General features: G+C 34.8%; 1 protein-coding gene and 1 long non-coding RNA gene across 3 annotated transcripts in view; one reads left to right on the top strand and one right to left on the bottom strand.

Annotated features, from left to right (window-relative positions):
- fto (FTO alpha-ketoglutarate dependent dioxygenase) overlaps nt 1–7,329 on the top strand; it is a 231,498-nt gene extending 224,169 nt beyond the window's left edge. Inside the window, exons 9-10 of one of the 2 annotated variants that reach the window (XM_087261515.1) lie at nt 5,704–5,844; nt 5,995–7,329. In XM_087261515.1, coding sequence (XP_087117641.1) covers nt 5,704–5,844; nt 5,995–6,001 — 148 coding nt within the window. In that variant the 3' untranslated portion in view covers nt 6,002–7,329. Of the gene's footprint in view, nt 1–5,703; nt 5,859–5,994 lie in introns of both variants that reach the window. The other variant, XM_087261514.1, reaches the window with a different exon arrangement.
- LOC141375396 (uncharacterized) overlaps nt 1–20,792 on the bottom strand; it is a 170,364-nt gene that overhangs the window by 36,232 nt on the left and 113,340 nt on the right. The gene's annotated exons all lie outside the window — the stretch shown is intronic.

Genomic DNA, 20,792 nt, shown 5'->3' with positions numbered 1-20,792 from the left:
AGAATGGCTTATCTTAAAGTGCTGTAAAAAATGGGGATTGGGGATTCAACGTCCAATAGTGAATCTACCTTAAATTTCTAATTTAGAACTGTCCTTATATTTATTCATTTTGTGGTTTGAAAATGTATATGTCAGAAATATTAGCCCCCCTGAATTATTAGCCCTGTTTATTTTTTCCCAATTTCTGTTTAAAGGAGAGAATATTTTTTTCAACACATTTCTAAACATAATAGTTTTAATAACTCATCTCTAAATAACTAATTTATTTTTTCTTGTCCATAATGAAAGTACAGAATATTTTACTAGATATTTTTCAAGAAAATTCTATACAGTTTAAAGTGACAATTAAAGGCTAAACTAGGTTAATTAGGTTAACTAGGCAGGTTAGGGTAATTTGGAAAGTTTAACAATTTACAATAATATTGTATAACCATGGTTTGTTCTGTAGACTAGCGAAAGTATATAGCTTAAAGGGGCTACTAATTTTGAGCTTAAAATGGTTTTAAAAAAATTAAAAACTGCTATTTTTCTAGCCCAAATCAAACAAAAATGACTTTCTCCAGAAAAAAAAATATTATCAGACATACTGTGAAAATTCCCTTGCTCTGTTTAACATCATTTGGGAAATATATTTTTTTAAAATGTAAAAATAATAATAATAATCAAAGGGGGGCTAATAATTCTGACTTGAACTGTACAGTATATGAACAGGACACATTAAGACGTGCTAAACAAATCGTTTGTGACCTATCACGTTCTGCATAGTAAGTATGAGTTGTTATCTTCGGGGAAAAGGTTTAGAGTACCTTGCTTAGATTAAACATATAAAAACTCTTTTTATCAGGTGAGTGATAAGCTGTTGAATAGTGGTGGCTTATACTGAGAGTATCTCTGCTTTTATTTATTTATTGGTACATATGGATGCGGGTGTGCAACTTTTTGGGGGTGGGGGTATAGATTTATGTATTTATATACTTTTCAGTTTTTTTAATGTTTGTATGGTTTTTTCTATGTATGTGGTGACTGCAGCTGAGGGCAAGAACTCAAAACAAATTTACCTAACTGGGACAATAGAGTTTTACCTTACCTTACTTTACTTTACCTTATACATACTTTTCAACAACTGTTATTTCAACCGTTTTTATTTATTCCATTATTTTTTGTTGAATATTATTGAAAACAGATATAATATTGTATTATCATGTATACAGCATACAGAAATATTTCCTCCAGTAAGTATTATAACAAATAAATAAGAAGTCTAATATATCCAGATACATCAGAAGAATGTAGCAACTAGCTAACAATGTTTACTGTACTACACCTGTATTACCTGCCTCTGAGCTAACTTACCTGAACTGCCTCCATCACTGCTCTTATCAAATGTGTGTATTTTATCCATAATGCAAATGGCATTAACATGACTTATCAACATTAATTTACTAGCATTCATGTTGTTTTTGTACAACTTAAAAGATCACAGCTGACCTTGCTAGCTAGCTAACACATTGCAATATTGCACATTCCACTATTGCAGATCGATTTACAAAAAAAACCCGAATCTGAATAAAAACCTTTTGTGAATATGTCATCATAACTTATTGGAGCTGATGTCTCAGATTTTTATCATTAATAATTGTTCTTGTGGATCTGACATGAGCTGATTGTTTGTTTTTATTGATGTTTTCATATGAATTCAGCCACCCCTCACAATAAACTCCAGTCTGTCATGTGACTTAACCACAACACATCATTGGCTAAACTAAGGTCTTCTCTTTCCAACAAAAAAATTAGAACATTAGTCTTAAAGAAATAGTGGATGGAAAATTAACAATAATAGCATGTTGCCATATAGCAACACCATGCTGTAGAGGGATTTATATATAGTAGTAACAACGGTGACTTATCACTAGGCCCACTCGGAATCTGCGCGTGTAGAATTCTGCAGATTTTCCGCGGATTTCTGCAGATTTTTAGCCCATCGTTAATTCTGTTTATTTACTTGAGTAAATGTGTGTAAATCTATAATTATTCAGTTTTTAAATTAATTACAGTAATATTATTGATTAATATGAAATTGTCCATCTGATTTATGCACAATGCAGTTTGTACAGTAATATTTTCTATTTTTTGTATATTTTCTATTTTTCTATATTTGTCTTTTACTAGATTTATTATATGACAAACTTGCTTTATTCACCAAATAAAGTGAATCTAATTGGATTTGCATTTTAAATATTAAATAAAAGTTAAAAAGATATTATTTTTATTTCATATACTAAGGTTTATTTATGATACTCCCAAAATAATACAGCAGAAATCCGCAGACTTTTACGAAAATTCTCCGCAGAAATAGCAAAAAACGTCAGCCGATTTCATCTGGCACTACTTGTCACATATTGTTCATTGTTAGTTTACTTATTTTGTTGTTGATGTTATTTTGTTTGTGTACTATTTAAAAAAAAAAAAATCTATTAGGCTGCATGTCCAACGAAGCATTTTTTTCAGGGCAGAAACGGTGGCTGATTTTTTTTTTTCTGTCGTCAAAGGAAGCGCCACATTTTTAAAATGTCGGCTCTGATGGTGCTTTTAAATGCAAATTGCAGCTGTGTTTATTTTTTTAAATGATTCAACCGTTTCTGCAGCACAACAAACAACAGCAACAAATGCTTCGGTGGACATGCAGCCTTACTGAGCAAAAATTCCCCTTTAATTGATAGGGAACACAATCTTGGATTTCTCTTTACACGCAATTGAAATTTCACACAAACATTTTATAGCATTTTAGATTCATAATTACAACAAGTTTAATCTGTATCACCCACACCCACGCACACACAAACAAGCAGATAAGTCTCACTCACACGCCCAGTTTTGTCATATTTATGAGAAGCTGTATTGTCATATTCTTGTGAAAAACCACACTGTATTAATTATGTGACAAAATGAAATGCAGTAACATCAAAGTTACTGTGGAATTACAGCCACAGGCTTTACCTGCCCAGGTGTAAATGATTGAGATATTAATCAGCGTTGGCCAGGTGTGTTTAGAGGGTGATTTACACTGCTTACACTTGTAGGATTGCAGAAGTGCATTCCTGAGGCTTCGTTCAAAGGAAGAGCAAGGAGAGGATGTTGTACCACACACACACAGAGAGAGAGAGAGACACACACGCACACACAAAAGATCTGCAGTCCTGAGCTTCTTTATAAATGTGTCATTATGGCAGGTTATTGTGTGTCATAAAGAAATCAGGAAATGAGCGCCTGGACTGCCCCTACACAAACACACACTTCTTTGTGTGTTTAGGGCCAAATTAACTATTCACACATTCCCTGGAAAGCACACACAGTAGCCCGAAGGTGTTTTCACAACAATTTAGAAATATTTAGTGTATATACACTACTGTTCGAAAGTTTTGGGTCAGTCGTTTTTTTAATGTTCATTAAAAAAAGGAGCAAAAACAATCATTTTTTAAAATATTAATATCACATAAAGGTGCTGTTTTCTTTTTCTTTCATGCATATTTTATTTTTATATCTATGTTTAAATGTAATTTATTCTAAGACTTGATTTGAGATGCATGATACTTCAGGAATAGTTCTAATATGATAATTTTTTATTTGTGTTAAAAAAAGCGCCATTTATTTTTGCAGAAAACATATTTTTATTCCCCAGGATTCTTGTTAACACTTCATTTTATAGCCTTCTTTGGCATATACATACAATTGCATGTTGTAACATATTGATATTAAATCATAGTCACTACACAATAACCGTATAAGCAGAACCTAAAACCATCTTTAAAGGTGCTGTATGTAAGTTTTTGACTCTTCTAAAGCTTAAAAATACCATAATATGTTTGCAGATATTTAAGAAACATGCAAAGTGAACATTGTTGTTCATCTGTAATGCTGAAGTTAGATATTCTGCTTTGAAAATGTCTGTTAAGTGCCGGAATGGCTGTCATTGTTTTTTTTTGTTTTTTTTTAATCCCCCAATGCCTTGGTCGAAAACTGTGTATTTCATTTATTCAGTCAGCTCTCAAAGCATGCGTCTGTGACCTCCGATGGACAGTAGCAGACTCTGAAATGTGATGCAGATTCAGAGTTCCATGTGAGGTGGTTATTAATTAGCGAATAATATAAATACTATGAAGATAAACATTAGGTGAGCAGGTTACACTGTAACCCCGTGTCAAAACACACTACATGACAAGATTTGCAGTAGTAAGCAATTGGGCTATTTGCACCAGACGAAACACAACTTTAAATGCAGCTGTTCAGAAGCACAGAATAGCACACTTACTGCACTCCAATAAAATGGTAGGGTTTATAATCCAATTATACATATTAATACATTATTAAATGTTGATGCTGAATCACTGATATGTGTCTAAAGTTGTGTCTCAGTTATAAAGTTCAATTTCTGATGGTTATTTTATTTTCAAGATCTGAGGTGAACTATCTACTGCTGCTTTCAGTAGTAAGGCAATAAATGCCATGTAAAATGGCATTCAAACACACATTATTAGCATTTAACACTGAATAAAGCACATGAGGTGTACCTGAGGTAAACATTGTCCGTTTTCTATTGAGCTGCAAGAAATAAAACAGTTTTTTTAATATATCATTTTGAGGTGTTGGATAGAACAATAACTCTTTTTGATATCTAGAATATTCCTTCTGTCATGTGCCATTGCTTTAATATAGAACATGATGTAAATCAACCTTTAGGCTCGATCGTTAGACTCGCTCCTTTTGGTCCTCAATCTGGCAACCTGCATTTACATTTGATTTGATCCAGGACAGCACGCAGGCGTGAGCGTCGCTGAAGCAGTAGTGCTGCGATAGTTTCGGTGCTGGGTCTATGTGCTCAAGCTCAATTAAAGTGACACACATTGAAATGAACACATATTGAATAACAGTAAAAAGTAGCAGTTTTAACCAATAAATGCATCGATAAGATCCACAGATTTTTTATAGTGAATCAAATGAACTTAAACAATTAAAAATGGCAACAAAAATTAATTTGGGCCCAAACTACAAAATGAAATTTAAAACAACTTTAGTATTAGTTTTCCTAAAGTTGCACACTAGTTTGATCATGTATAAATATCATTATAACTATATTGTATAAACATTATAACTATAGGTCTACATCATCCTGACAATCAAAAACAAAATGACTTGACCGTCTTCTGAGCAAGTGCACCTAAAAAGACATGAATGACACTCCTCAGAGTGTGAGAAGTATGCAGTTCTTTAGGATCTATACAATTTGAAAAATAAAGACTTGCAGGTTAAGGAAACAGCATAGGAGGAAGTTGTTGCAGGCCTTGGTGCAGATGAAAAGTTTTTTTTTTTTTTTTTTTAAGTGTATTTACAGATACCGTAGATAGGTAACTAGACAGAATAGAGATAGATTGATTTGTGCAGAAGCTCCCGATGAGGCGCACTGCTTCTGTTCTCCATACGTGCTGCTCATGCGTTGCTCATGCTCTGCTTGCACTTGCGGTGTGAAACAAGGTTAAGCCCGGAATATATAATTAGCCCAAACATTTACTTTATATAGTTTTTAGGTATGTAAATGCAACAAAATAAAGTTCAACCAGAATTTTTGCTCAAGGTTTTAATTATTCTTATTTTTTCATCAAGGACTGTCAAGTCTATAACATTATGGATTCCTTGTGTGTTAAACAGATGCCAGTCCAGCCTGGCGCAGACTTTGCCCCCTGAGGAAGCACCTGTGGACAGACCTTATTGGAGCAATGATGATCCTGACATGCCCCTCCCCTTTGACCTCTCTGACATCATCAACCGCGTTGAGTCGCTTCTATGGAGGTGTGTTTGAAAAGGTCTTCTGCAAACTTTTTCATAGTAATTGTCAATAAAATCATTAAAATAGCATTAAGAATGTTGTGAAAGAAAAGTGCATACATTCATAACATAGATGCTAAACATGATATCCTTCTGCTTTGTCTTTTCTCCTAGAATGTAAGGTGTTAATAAGGAATGGAGATAAAAGGAGAGAGAAAATATTATGGGCTGCATATTATGAGATAGAGGCAGATATGAAGATCACAGGTGACAAAAAAGTACAGCACTCACCAGTTTAGTTTTTCCTTTTTGACCCATCTTTGCCTGAAGACCAGCGTTCACCTTCACACACACACACACACACCTGCAAACACCACACTGACGTCCTCATGGATGGACTGACGGATATGAGACTGGATACCTTGGCGGATACAAATCGATATCTGGATGGGACATTTTATTTCCTATTTCCATCAGTATTGTTTACTATCACCTTAACAGAGTCTGTAGTGTTACAATGACCATGCATAGACACATATCAGTAGTAGCATCCGATATCTTTCCATACATATTCAAATATATATATCCATAAATGTATGTATGCTTTAGTTCAGTTCTCCATATATCCTCTGAAACTTTTTTGGACAGGCATTATACAAATGTATACAGTATACACAGTTTACTTCTCCTCTATTTGTGTGTGTGAGTTTGTCTGCTTGGCGTCTTTTTTAATGGAAGAGTCAAGAGTAAAAGAAAGCAAAAAAGAAAGGATATGATGGGGGAAGGAGGGGTGGTGGTGTATGACATCATTAACGGGTGTCATATGCATGGTGTTGCCTTTCACCTGGAGTATTGTCTGGGGATTTAGTGTGTTTGAATTGCCCTAAGTGTGTTTGAATGTGTATGTGCGTCCGTCTGATTGTTTGTAGGGAGAAGGTAAAGTAAAAGTTGTTGGACTGACGTTTGTCTATATTGATGGATGTGGGTACGAGACACACACAGGTGTATGTAATTGTTTTAAACGGTTTTATTTCTGAATGACTGAAAATGTGTGCGTGTGTGTGCATAAGATGTTTCTCTCTCAAGCCGGCTCTATTGGGCTCTCCAATGAACTTGCATTGCATAATTCCTGCAGTTTTTTTTTTTTTTTTTTTGGCTCCTAACCTTTCAATAACGCCTGCATATGTCTGTAATGCTGCCAGTTTTGGGGGGAATGCACTCAAACATCTTTAGATGAGTGAAGGATGAAGAAAAGCACTCTGATGTCCTTTAAATGAATGAAGGATGAATGAAAAAGGGATGACTGTTGAAGTCCAGCAGCTTTCTTTTCACTTTATATTTTTCTGTCATCAGTGTTAATGTAGAAGATGCATATTATAGTATTTGATGAAGATGCTTACATGTGTTTTATACTTTTGAAGTTTTAGAGTTGTTATTGGTTGCCAAATATTGTGTCATTGCTGAGAAAATGCTGTGAGGTTGGTATATAAATATAAATATATATATATAATCTTTCTTTTATTGTGTATTTTTTTCTGTATTCCTTTTCCGGAGTTCCACAAGCCCCGCTGCTTTTCTGAAAGCGTTTGTTTTTGCAAAGCACTAGTTATGATAGAAATAAAATATAATGCTGATTTATCAATCAGTGCATGGTTATTCGTTCTTTTTGTATGAAATACATTTTTGTATGTCAAGAAATGAAAGTAATAATGATAATTCTTAGATTGTTTTCTTAGAATTTTTATTAATAAAATTTTACAATTTTATTAGATTGTATCAAAGTAAACAGATGATCATTTAATTTCTATAAATAAATGGTCATAGCATTATATAATTCATTAAGGACTAATTAACAGAAATTAAATCCAAGGGTTACCATACACTTTACACACCATGGATTCCATTTCAGATTTTTTGTCATTTATTCATTAATTTTCCTTCGGCTTAGTCCCTTTATTCATCAGGGGTCGCCACAGCAGAATCTCCTTGTTTAGTGTGACGTCACATCCGGCTTACGTGTCTAAGCGCTCTATCAAACTGTATGGGGAGAGTCACCTAATTGTAAGAATAAACGTTTGCAAAGTGATGTAATATTTTCAAACAAACACGGGGACAACATGCAAACTCTACACAGAAATGCCAACTGACCCAGTTGGGACTCAAACCATCTCAACCTCTTTGCTGTGAGGAGGCAGTGCTGTCCACTGAGCCACCATATCACCCAGTATTTGGTTTATTTGCTTGAATTCAAAGCAAGAAAATCTGATATTTTGTGCCATCACATGGTTGATCACATGATCAGTGCAAAAATGAAAGTTTAAATACGCAATTTTAATTATTTTTGAAGTATTGTACTTATTATCTTACACTGAAAAAATTGTCAATTTATATGTGTTGAATTTAAACAAACAAATTAAATTTAGTAAAGTTTAACTTAATTTGTTTAAATTCAACCCAGAATAATTGTTACAACCATAACTTAAAATATTTTAGTAAATTCAAGGAATCGTCTTTGAATATTGTTTTCTCTTTGAAATGCAATGTTTTCCAGGTATAAATTCAATTTTGATTATTGGTTGTTTACTTAGATTTTTTGATCAAAAAATGTGTTCAATTTATAGTTTCTGATAAAGGTCTGGTCCAATTTAGTGTCACACTGTGATATTCACTCACATTTACTCATCCTGTTGTTTCAGATAAGGGCAAAAAAGTTCACCATATTGGATTTTTTCTGGCACAAGTTGATCATTCAGGTTGGTCAAATTTGCAGCTCTGATTATTAGAATACTGTTTATGTTTATGTAGGGTTTTTTTATGATTTATTTCTTTACCTATTGATAACAGGGGCACTGGCTTGTCCCAAATACATTTGCATTTGCAGGCCCCAAATGTTGCTAATGTGACCACACCTGAAGATGCTATATATTAATTTGCTATATATATATATATATATATATATATATATATATATATATATATATATATATATATATATATATATATATATATATATATATGCTTTGATCTAAAATGTATTTGCATCTCTCTATTTTGCATTTTTTTTTTTCCTCTCTCAAAGCTGTTATGCATCCTCAGAAGAAAAGATACCAAAGCCATCACCTTTTTTTGGCACACGTATTTTACTAAAGGGTCTGAAATAGTGCCTTGAAGGTACATATTAGTGTACATAAGTGTATCTCTTGTATTTTTAAGTACTAATATGTACCACTGAGTTACCAAAATTAGCCCTTTAGGTACAAAAGTAAATTGTTTGAGATGGTACTAGCCTAACTCCTACCTCTTTGCTATTATAGTATGTGTGTGTGTGTGTGTGTGTGTGTGTGTGTGTGTGTGTGTGTGTGTGTGTGTGTGTGTGTGTGTGTGTGTGTGTGTGTGTGATAGATGACAGAGCCTCGGGTGATCAGTGAATGACCACTATAAGCTTCACGTCAGTCTTTTCTCAGGCATGTGTGCACAAGTTTGCATTGTTTTAAGGAAGCAAAAAAGTCATCTGTAGTTTCTGTCTCTTACACTGTAGGTGAGAAGATGACCAGGGGCTTGTGGGATGAAATACAGGTGTGTTTATCTTTAAGGCAAGCTCATGGTTATGTGTTTGACATTCAAGTTAAAGATGCATCACTATTCGGCGATGACTTTCATATAACACCAATGAAATACAATGTCATGAATAATATATTAAGATGGGTTATGTGTTAAACCTGAATTCAATAAAAAAATGATGATGATGATGATTATTATTATTATTATTATTATTATCATCATCATCAGAATTATTGTTGTTGTTTTCCACCTCAATATTGCTGTTGAGTTCAAACCCAGAAGAGAATTTGCATTTAAGTAATTTGACCCATTGGGATTTTTCCTGTGCGGTTTCAGAACAGCAGTTCCAATGTATGATTCAAATATGTGGTTACCACCACCTAAAGGGATGTCTACAGCTTAGTTTACAACATTAATTACACTATATAGTGCATCAAACTTGAATTTTACTGCCACTGTTTGTGTTTTTTATAGATATTTTAGTAGTTTAACATTACAAATTATATATTATTATTTCTTATGTATTATTTCTTTGAGAAATTGCTACCGAATTTGATACACATTTATAAAGAAATGAGAACATTGAATCTCTGGTCTCTCACAGGACATGACTAGTCTCTTAAAATGTGGAGATACAGATCCTTAATCTGTTCAGGACTAAGCTTACAAACAATCCCAGCTGTCTTTTGTGGACACCCAGGTTTTTTGGAGAGATTGAATGAGTTAGTGACTTAGGAAAGATCCAATTTATTAAAAATCACAAATCTGAAATGACCTACTACTTTTGCTTTTTAAGTTCATCGCTTTGGCCTGCATTTGGACAACCTGCTGTTGGAGAGTTTCTGTTACTTGATAATGACTCACCATCTCGCAAAGTCAGCAAAAACTGGAAAGTTTGGCTTACAATCCAATGGAGTTTGTCCAGCCCAATCTCACAAGGAAGAGAAACAAAGTTACGTAATGTCAGAAAATTAACTGATCTTATTCATAAAAAAAATTTGATTTTTAAAAGGAGATGTGCTATCCAAACCCCATCTCTAAACTTAACCATCACTGGGGAAAGAGCAAGTCATACCAAAAACTACAACTGAGGTCACACAAATTTAGACAATTTAGCCACTAAATAATAAAAAAAGGTTACACATTGACATGAGATTGCGTTGGTTTGGCATCTAATTACCAGATTAACAGCAATAAATGAGAAGAAACTGTACATTCATTTTCATTCAGCTATTTTGGGTTCTCGACAGTGTGAAAGAATTATGACAAAAAGTCATGACTACAAATGTTTGTTACTTATTTTAATAACCTAATCAGGCACCAACTAAATATTTGCAAAGCTTAACTTATTATATTTTGTCTGTTTGATTGATATAAGTTGAGATGACTAGAAAAGTTAATTTGATACAACTAAAAATATTAAGGCAAGTGTTTTTTTACAGTGTAATTTACTGTAATTTGGAAATTGCTTTGTAATTTCCACGTTTTGCATAAAAAGTACATATACTACACCTTTACTCTTGCTTGATTTATTCCTAAAAGCAGATATATAATATGTTCAGACAATATCTGTGCAAATTTGTGAGTGCATACTTGTTTATGTGGTTTACAAGGACATGAAATTGTATAATGACATGGGTATGACCTAGTTTTACGCTCTTGAAATGGTTTATGGGGACATGTCTAATGTCCTCATAATTCAAAATGATTAAAAATAATATTTATAATTTTCTGACTTTCCAATTTTACAACAGGTTTTCTATGAGGTTTAGGGGTAGGGTAAAGCAATATAATAGGCAGTTTTTACAGTACAAAATACATTAAACCTAAGGAGAGTCCTCGTAAACTCTGTGTGTGTGTGTGTGTGTGTGTGTGTGTGTGTGTGTGTGTGTGTGTGTGTGTGTGTGTGTGTGTGTGTGTGTGTGTGTGTATGTGCAGATGTTCTCAGGAGTCCACATTTCTACACAGGCTGAAGAGTGAGTTATTCAGTAAGACAGCGAGTCCCATGAGCATCATGTGTATGTGTGTGTGTGTGTGTGTGTCCACATGATGAACACATAATGCAGTTCTCCCAGTTAACCAGCAATGATTGGAGCTGTCAGACCCGTGAGCCTTATGGTTACTGCCTGATGCTGCCTTCACTACACTGCTCAGTGCTGTGTGGGTTAAACGGCTGCTCAGGCCTGTCACAGCTGCCCAAGCAATGGGGACTAACAGCCCCTTGGCCCATCGTAATACAAGCATACAGTAGGAGAAGAAAAGAGATAATGCTTTACAGGGATTTCAACACCGTCAAAGTGTGTTGTAAGAGCTTTAAGAAAATGGCAACAGCTGTGTGGGGGGGAAAGATGACTTGTGTTGTGTATAATAATCAATATTTGTCTACTTATTTATTTATTTACTTACTTAATACAGTTTATTAGTTTGCTATTTTAACATTCTGTACTACGGTGGCCGAGAGAGCTTAACATTTAAGTTAGTGAGCTTAACAATTTAAGAAAACGCATGCAATTGCAAAAAACACCAGCAAATTAAGATCTTCATTAACAAGACAGTGCTGCAAATCCTCACAACGCAAACACATTTTTAAAAAATGTGCTGCATTTTTACACAAACAAATCAATAAAACACCCTGCATTCTCTCATAACACTGTCAAATAGCAAGGAACATAACGGAAATGTTTCAAGGGGACCCAAAAACGTGACGGACCCGCATATTTAGTTTAAAGTTATTTGGGCTAATAAAATTCTAAAAACAAGGGAATCAGGATGTTAAAATAATCAAATAAACAACTCATCTTTCAAAGATCACCCATAAAATGTTTCCAATTTTAGTTATTAACAAGAGTTATTAAATGTACTTTTACTACAGAAAATGGATATATACAAACATTTTTATGCAAAAAAAAAAAAAACGTTTAAGTAGAAGCATATATTAACTGTTTTAATAGTTTTATTTCTATTATTAGACTTAGAAATCACTTTTCTATACTTGAATCTCGTTTTTTAGCACCATGGAGAGAGGTTTGCTTCTGGCAAGTTTTATTTATGTATGTGGAATTTACATAATAATAAAATAAAGTTTATAATAAAACCAGCATCTTTTAAAGAGCGATCCTTAACATAATTATCCAAAACCACATGTTTATAAAATAAGGTAAATGATTTTAAAATATTATGAGCTCTAAAAGCTTCAACGTTTATTTAAAAAAGTCGAGTATATTGGCAAGACCAAAATAAATGTCAAATTTATTTTCTTAAAGCTTTCACAAAAACAGCATTCTCACGCAATATCAATTTTTCACCTACAACTTCACTGAGCAATAGTCACGGCATAGTGGCGTCCGTCACGTTTTTGGGTCCCCTTGAAACAATTCCATTGTGTTCCATTCTTTTTGACAGTGTTGTGAGAAAATGCATCGTGTTTTCATAAATTGTCTGCGTTGTGATAAAATGCAGCGTGTTTTATTTGTTTACATTCTATGAAAATGCAGCAGATTTTTTCAAAATGTGTTTGTGTTGTGAGGATTTGCAGCATGTGTGCTGTCAAACGGATGAAGATCTTTTCTTTATTTGAGGGTTTTTATGTAATTGCATGCATTTTCTTAAATTGCAGGCTGTTAAGCTATCTTGGTCACCGTACTTATATAAACTTAGGATATAAGACTCCAACAAGTAGGCCGTGTTTGACAATATTTGTTATTCTACTGGAACTATTTCACCGTTTTGGTTTTGCTGTGTAACATATTACAAAATCTGAAAATTGAAAAATCTGAAAATTAAGAAATATGTTTGTTAGAAAATATAAAACATAATTTAGGATGTTATTTATGATTTTTATTTTGATCAATGATTATTACATTTTGAATTCATATGATCTGAAATATTGTAAAATATGATGAATTGAGAGTTCTCGAAAAAGACCATAATTTATTCTAAATGATTCTTTTGTAAAAATTATAATTCAATTTCTGTGTTTTTAATCACTTTAAAACAGACCTGTGTAAAAGTGTAACAAATAAACAAACAGAGGTGTATTCAAGTCTTAAAGGTCAACTATTTTACCCCTTTTTCAAGATTTAATATACATTTTTTGTGTCTCCAGAATGTGTCTGTAATGTTTCAGCTCAAAACACCCATCAGATTATTTATTATACCTCTCAGAATATTGGGATTTTCTGCTCTGAACACAATGTTTTTGTTGTCTGTGCCTTTAACGCCAGTTCTCTCTGCCCATGTGCCTATCAGAGTGTGCCTCCACCTCAGCTGCATCAGATAAACAACACAGTGACAGACATGAAAAAAGCAGATCTCATGTAACGTTTTGGAGAAATACTATAGTAAGAACTTCCCAAATGACTATTTGATTTGTTGTGAAGTTAATGAGTCGATGAGAACGATGAGTCACACACAATGTCGCTAGAAAGTTCATGTGCGCGTTTAACTATGTACTGTTTTTTTAACAGCAACTGTGACAGGATACACGCTAATATTCACTGCTGTATGGATACCAATTCTGTTAATGTACAAACCTGATTTAACATCCACAAACCAGGATTGAAGCGTAATAATTGTATCTGACACGCGGCTGTAGTGATAAAGACGACAAAATCGCTGTAATTCATTGCAAACATGCACTGTTTCAAACTTATAAAACTCATTCTTGATCACTTTTGATGATGATTGATGATCACAGAGAGCTGAACAGATCTTTTAATCTCGGTTGCTTTGTGCACGTCCTTTCTTGATGATTTTAATACACGTGTTACTACAGAGAAATGGTAATACATGGCTGTCAGTCAATTTGGTGGGTGGGGAAACCGCACTCCTACATCACGTTGCGGTGGTCCTCAAAATGTGAGGAGTTTGGATACTAATTTAATGTCAGGAAATAAAAAAAAGAGACTTATTGTCTTTATATCACCCTAATATGACTGTGCGCACACTATACCTACACACAGTTCTGTCCGAAACTGCTTACAAAAGATGATGTTCATCATATGTTCATTTTAAAATGCAATACATATGACCAAAATATAGGATTGCTTTCAAAGAATATATAATAAATTACCTTCATTTTTATAGCCTCTGCATTGTTTAAGCATACAGCTAAATCTAATTGCAGTTGTGTATTATGCAAGTATATATAGTAAACCAATTTGCCTATTTGGCAAGATAAATAAACCGGTCCCACTTTATATTAAGTGGCCTTAACTAATATGTACTTACACATGAATTAATAGTGTGTATTTACTGTGTACTTATGCTTGATTAAATACATGTATGTAATTACATCTGTTATTAACTTTTGTAATAACATTTGTAAATACACTGTTGACCATCCCTTACACCTTAACCCACCCTTAAACCTACCCATATCACCAAACCTGTCCATAACCCAACCTCTATCCAAACTCAAAAGCACCACAAGTGTTCTCAAATACATTATAAACACAGTAAGTACATTATATTTTGATGTAAGTACAAAGTAGTTAAGGACACTTAATATAAAGTGGGACCAATAAACCTACTTTAGCAATTCAGAATGAATTCTCAAAAAAAGTGATTATCTTGTACATTTGAAACACAGGATGTGCAAAATGTCTTCATCTTTTCTTTAATTAGATTTTCATGATTATTGTAAATGTTATTTTTGTAGGCGTATGGTTGACGTGCTTTGAGAACAAAGGCTCTGATAGTTTGCTCATTACAGGATGCAGGGATCCAGGGCTCTCCGCAGAGTGTGTGTGTCTGTGTTTGTGATGGAACGGATCTGGCTTTTGACTGATGTGCTGATAGTGATGTGAAACTCTCGGAGCACATTTTTGGCACTTGAGTGAAGGGACACTGCTGTGATCTGGCTTAAAGGATTCCAGTGTGTGTGTGTCTGTGCTGTTGACAGTTTCATTCTGCTAAACTCTGCTGTGACCTGACTTTAGAGATGTATTCTCAGCTCACCAGAGAGAGATATATACAGTGTGTGGGTGTTTGTGTGTGCGTGTGTGTGTCGGTGGTGGCCCCTCTGAAGTCCTTCCACTCTGCAATGGCTTTGGTCTCAGGGCCTGCTTTAGATGTGGCTGTCATGTTGTATGACCCAGTTCCTGTCCAGTCCCACAGCACTGGCCACCACTGGCCCCAAAAACCTCAAACACACCAAAGCTGCTGCAGTTTTCCAGCCTGAGCACTGAACGTATTTCAAACACACATACTGTATGAGGCGACTGGCTCTGGTGTTTATAATTGTTTGTTTCCTGGCAGGTAGTGTGTTTATTGCGTTCTGTCACTCAGCTCAATCTAACCTGATATAATAGAGTCATCTGCAACTCATCTAATATGAATGAAAGATCTCTAAAATATGACTGACCTGTGTGTGTGTGTAAGTGTGTGTGTGTGCGTGTACGTGTACGTGTGTGTGCGTGTGTGTGTTTTTCTTTCTACCTTATTTCTTTTATTTTTTCTTTTATTTTTCCTTCCATTCTTCCTACCTTCCTGTCTGTTTGTGCCTTCTTTCCTTTCTTCCTTAATTCTCTTTTTCATTCTTTCCTTAATTCATTCCTTTCTTTCTGTTTGCCTTCCTTCTTTCCTTGCTTTCTTTTTTCTTTCCTATTTCTTAATTTCCCTTCCTTTTTATCTGTTTGTATCTTCCTTCATTCCTTTTTCATTCTTTCTTTCCTTCTTTCTTTTCTTTTTCTTCTTCCATCTTTGTTCCGTCTTTCCATTCTCTATTTCTTCCTTCCATGTTTTTTTCCTTTCCTTCCTTCTTCCCTTCCTCCCTCCATTCCTTCCTTCCTTCCTTCCTTCCTTCCTTCCTATCTGTTTCCGTCTTCTTTTCTTTCTTCCTTCCTTTGTTCATTTCTTTCTTAATTCCTTCCTTCCTGTCTGTTCATCTTCCTTCTTTCCTTGCTTTATTTTTTCCTTTAATCCTTCTTTCTTTCCTTCATTTTTTTCTTATTTTCCACTTCTTTTTCCTTCTTTCACATCTTTTTTACCTTCCTTGCTTCTTTCCTTTCTTCCTTACATCCTTCCTCCATCTCTCTCTTCTCTCCTGTGTTTGTGCCTTCTTTCGTTTATTCAATCTTTTTTTCATTCCTTCTTTAATTCCTTCCTTCCTGTCTGTTTGTCTTCCTTCTTTTCTTGCATTCTTTCTTTCTTTCTTTCTTTCTTTCTTTCTTTCTTTCTTTCTTTCTTTCTTTCTTTCTTTCTTTCTTTCTTTCTTTCTTTCTTTATTTTCTGCCTTCCTTTTATCTTATTTTCCCTTCCATTTTCCGCTTTCATGTCTTCTTTTACTTTCCTTAATTCTTTCCTTCATCGGTTTATTTTTCATTCCTTCTTTTTTTCATCCTTTTTTCCATCCTTCCTTGCTTGTTTTTTCCTTATTTTTTCCATTGCCTTTTTCTTCCTTCCTTTTTCCTTTCTTATTTCTTTCCTTCATTCCTTTCTTCTTTACGTCCTTCTTACATTGTTCTCTTTCTTCCTTCCTTCCTGTCTGTTTGAGCCTCCTGTTGACACACCTTTGGCTCCTTCCCATAGTCCCAACCGCCTTAGCCAATCACACCAGCCACCACACACCACTCACGTGAACCATCACCCGAATACTAATAGCCCACACCTGGTACCCCAATCATACACTCCCTATAAAGTCTCACCTTCCCCAGTCACTCACCGGCTGGAATCAACGTCAGATGGTCTTCCTTATCGGCTCTCCTGTGCTCTTCTGTGGATGTCCCCATTTCTCCCGTGGGTACAAACAGCCTGCCAAAGAGAAGTGTCTATAAAGTGTGTGTGTGTGTGGTGTTATCACTGAACATACAGAACTTTGCTTCATCACTTACCTGCTTCACAATCAGTTGTTGCTGTTTTGCCTGATTAAATACTTAAAAGTCTTAATGTCCATTGTATTCCTTGTTTGGCCAAGACACCTTTCCTTTCTTTCCTCCTTTTTCATTTCTTCGTTAATTCCTTTCTTCCTGTCTGTTTGTCTTCCTTCTTCACTTGCTTTAATTTTTTCTTTCATTCCTTCTTTTTTCTTTCCTTCCTTTTTTCTTATTTTCCCTTCCTTTTCCTTTTTTCTCAATTTTACCTTCCTTGCTGCTTTCCTTCATTCCTTCCTTTTTCTTCATTCTTTCTTTTCATCCTTCCTTGTTTTTTTATTTCATTTAAATTCCTACTTTCCTTCATTTTTATTTCCTTTCTCCATCGCTCTCTTTTTTTCTTCCTGTCTGATTTGCATTTCTCCTTTATTTCTCCTTTCATTTTCACATTTCTTTCTATTCCTTCCTTTCTCGTTCATTTCTTTCTATCTCTTTTGCCTCCTTTCTCTTCTTTTTCACTTCACTTCCTTTCTACCTTTTGGCATTTTTTCTTCTTATTTCTTCATTCCTTCCATTCCTTCCTTTCTGTTTGAGCTTTCTGCTTTCTTCTTTTCTTTGTTCATTCCTTCCTGTCTGTTTGCCTTTCATTCTTTCTTTCTTTCTTTCTTTCTTTCTTTCTTTCTTTCTTTCTTTTTATCTTACTTTTTTTCTCTTTTTAGCCTTCATTCTTTGTTTTTTATTTCTTTTTTCATTCTATTTTCTTTTCTTCATTTTTTCTTTTCCTTTCTTTATATACTTCTTTTTCCTTTATTCCTAATTTATTTCCTTCTTTACTTCCTCCTTGCCTTTTTTCTTCTTTCCTTCCTTCCTGACGGTTTTGCATTTCTCCTTTCCTTCCTTCATTTCCCCGTTTTTTTTCTTCTTTTATTCCTTTCCATCTGTTTTTCCTCCCTTCTCTCATTTTTCACTTGTTTATTTTCTTCCTACCTTCTGGTATTCTGTCTTTATTTCCTACCTACCTTCTTTCTTTCTTTCTTTCTTTCTTTCTTCCTTCCTTCCAACCAACCATCATTTCTGTCTGTCTGTTTGTCTGTCTGTCTGTCTACTTTCCTTCCCTGTTCTATTTTCTTTTTCTTCATTTTTGTTTGTGTGGAAACACTTTAGTTTAGGAGCAATTTCTTTGTATTTTTTTTTTTTATCCTGCTTTCCTTTCTAACTTCCATTCTTCTCTCCTACATTATCTGTCTGTCTTTGTTGTTTTGGTCTACCTTCCTACCTATCTGTTTGTATGGTCCTTCCTTCCCTTTTCCTTTTTTTGTTCTTCTGTCTTCTTTCCTTCATTTATTCATGTTTGTGTGAGTAACACTTTAGTTTGGTGACAGATTACTAGTATTAGCTATTTTCTTCATTTAAATAGCTAATAGTGACAATACATTTTTTTATTTTCTTTCTTTCTTTCTTTCTTTCTTATCATGTTTAATGCATTTTTTTGAGCACAGGATGGATAAAGCTGGCTATTAGAGGGGAATTAAGATGTTTTGATAGGCCTGTGAGGAGAGATGAAGAAGGAGAGGGTGATATATTCATCAGGTACGCTATTCACCTTATCTGCTCCGACCTTGAAGGGTGTATGTGCGTGCGGCCACTTCACAGTCGTACACACACCTACACACTCTTCTCTCTGCTTTTTGATTGACAGGTGCTGAAATGAGCCCCCGAATAGCTGTGGGCTTCAGTCTCCCAAATAACTCGCCCGTCAAATTACATCCCGCCCTCCTCACTCGCCTGGTCGCCTGGGAGACCTATTTATTTGTCTGTTTATTTGCTTGGTTTAAATATTTGGTGGGGAAAATATTGAATTTTTGTCCCCCGGTCAAAGTGCTCATATTTAGTTAATAACAAGAGGAGAGAAGGTTGTTTGCTCTGAGAGAAGGAGAGGACAGAGAAGGAGAGAAAGGGGAGGGTGGTTTTATTTTATATACGGAAGTCCTTGGAGAAAGAAGACGACCTGTCACTGAGACTCTCTGTGAACACTGTACTCATGGATGCGTTTTGTGAGCTATAAAGAGGATAAACTGGTTTTTGTAGCATCACTGTATTCATCCATAAATTATATTGATTATGCTGACCCCTTCCCTACATGACTGAAAACACTATTATTATTCTTTGTGTGTGTGTTTTTCTCATGAAATAATAACTTTTAGACAACACAACACCAATGTTTTAACTTCAGGAGTTGAAAAAAAATCTAAATTTGTTGTATTAGTCCTGATGTTTAGTCACATCAGCCATATCACCCTGCAGCCCAAGACCGGTTACTCATTGAAGCTAAGCAGTGCTGTTGGAAGTGATGTTAGAGAGGCCAGCAGGAGCGCTCAACTTGTGATCTGCGTGAGTCATAATGCCCCAGTATAGTAAAGGGGACACTACACTGTCAGTGAGCGCTGTCTTTCAGATGAGATGTCAAACCGAGGTCCTGACTTTCTTTGGTCATTAAAAATCCCATAGCACTTCTCATAAAGAGAAGTGGTTAAACCCCAGTGTCCTGGCTAAATTCCCTCTATCGGCATTTACCGAGCATGGCCTCCCAATCATCCCCATCCAACTAATTAGCTGTATCAATGTCTTTCCACTCCACCAATAGCTGGTTTGTGGTGAGCGCACTGGCACTGTTGTCCTGTGGCTGCCGTTGCATCATCCAAGTGGATGCTGCACATTGGTGGTGGTGTGGGTACCCCCTCTCATAATTGTGAAGCGATTTGGGTGTATGGTCATACACAATAAATGCGCTGCATAAATACACATTATTACTTACATTACTTAGAAATAAAAACATTGACTCATTGTTATTGGTATTTTCAAAATAATTAATTCATAAATAACATTTTTTTATATATTTGAAAGAAGTAGAAGAATATATCAGACCTTTTAAAGCGTAAAACAAATAACAAACAATAACCCAACAAATGTTTTGCACACTAAATACTAAATAACACACACTAAATAAATGTAGTAAATGCAGTAAACTAAAAAGAATTGTCAAGTGGTCCCTTAATCATTTATATGGAGTGTGTATGTGTTTGTGTGTGTAATTGTATTATATTATTCATTCATTCATATTCTTTTTGGCTTAGTCCCTTTATTATTCTGGGGTTACCACAGCGGAATGAACTGCCAACTTACCCAGCATATGTTTTACAGCTGCAACCCATCACTGGGAAACATCCATATACACTAACATTTACACACACACACACACACACACACACACACACACACACACGCACACGCACACACACACACACACACACACACTGGGGGAAACTTGAGCAGCTGAAGGAAACCCATGCCACCATGGGGAAAACATGCAAACTTCACACAGAAACGCCAACTGACCCAGCCAAGGCTCAAACTGGCAACCTCCTTGCTGTGAGGCAAACATGCTACTCTGTATCCTTTCGTTTCTATTTTCATTATTTTATTTTCATTTTATTCATTCAAAATTCTTTAATGCTTTTGCATATTTCAGTTTTTGTAATTACTGCTGTATTTTGGTTTATTTCAGTCTTGATTTCTTGTACTTTAGTCAACTAAATCTCA

The sequence above is a fragment of the Danio rerio genome, chromosome 7, assembly GCF_052040795.2.
Source record: "Danio rerio strain M-AB ecotype USA chromosome 7, GRCz13ab, whole genome shotgun sequence".
Lineage (NCBI taxonomy): Eukaryota > Metazoa > Chordata > Actinopteri > Cypriniformes > Danionidae > Danio > Danio rerio.
This window is presented reverse-complemented; position numbering and strand designations above follow the sequence as displayed.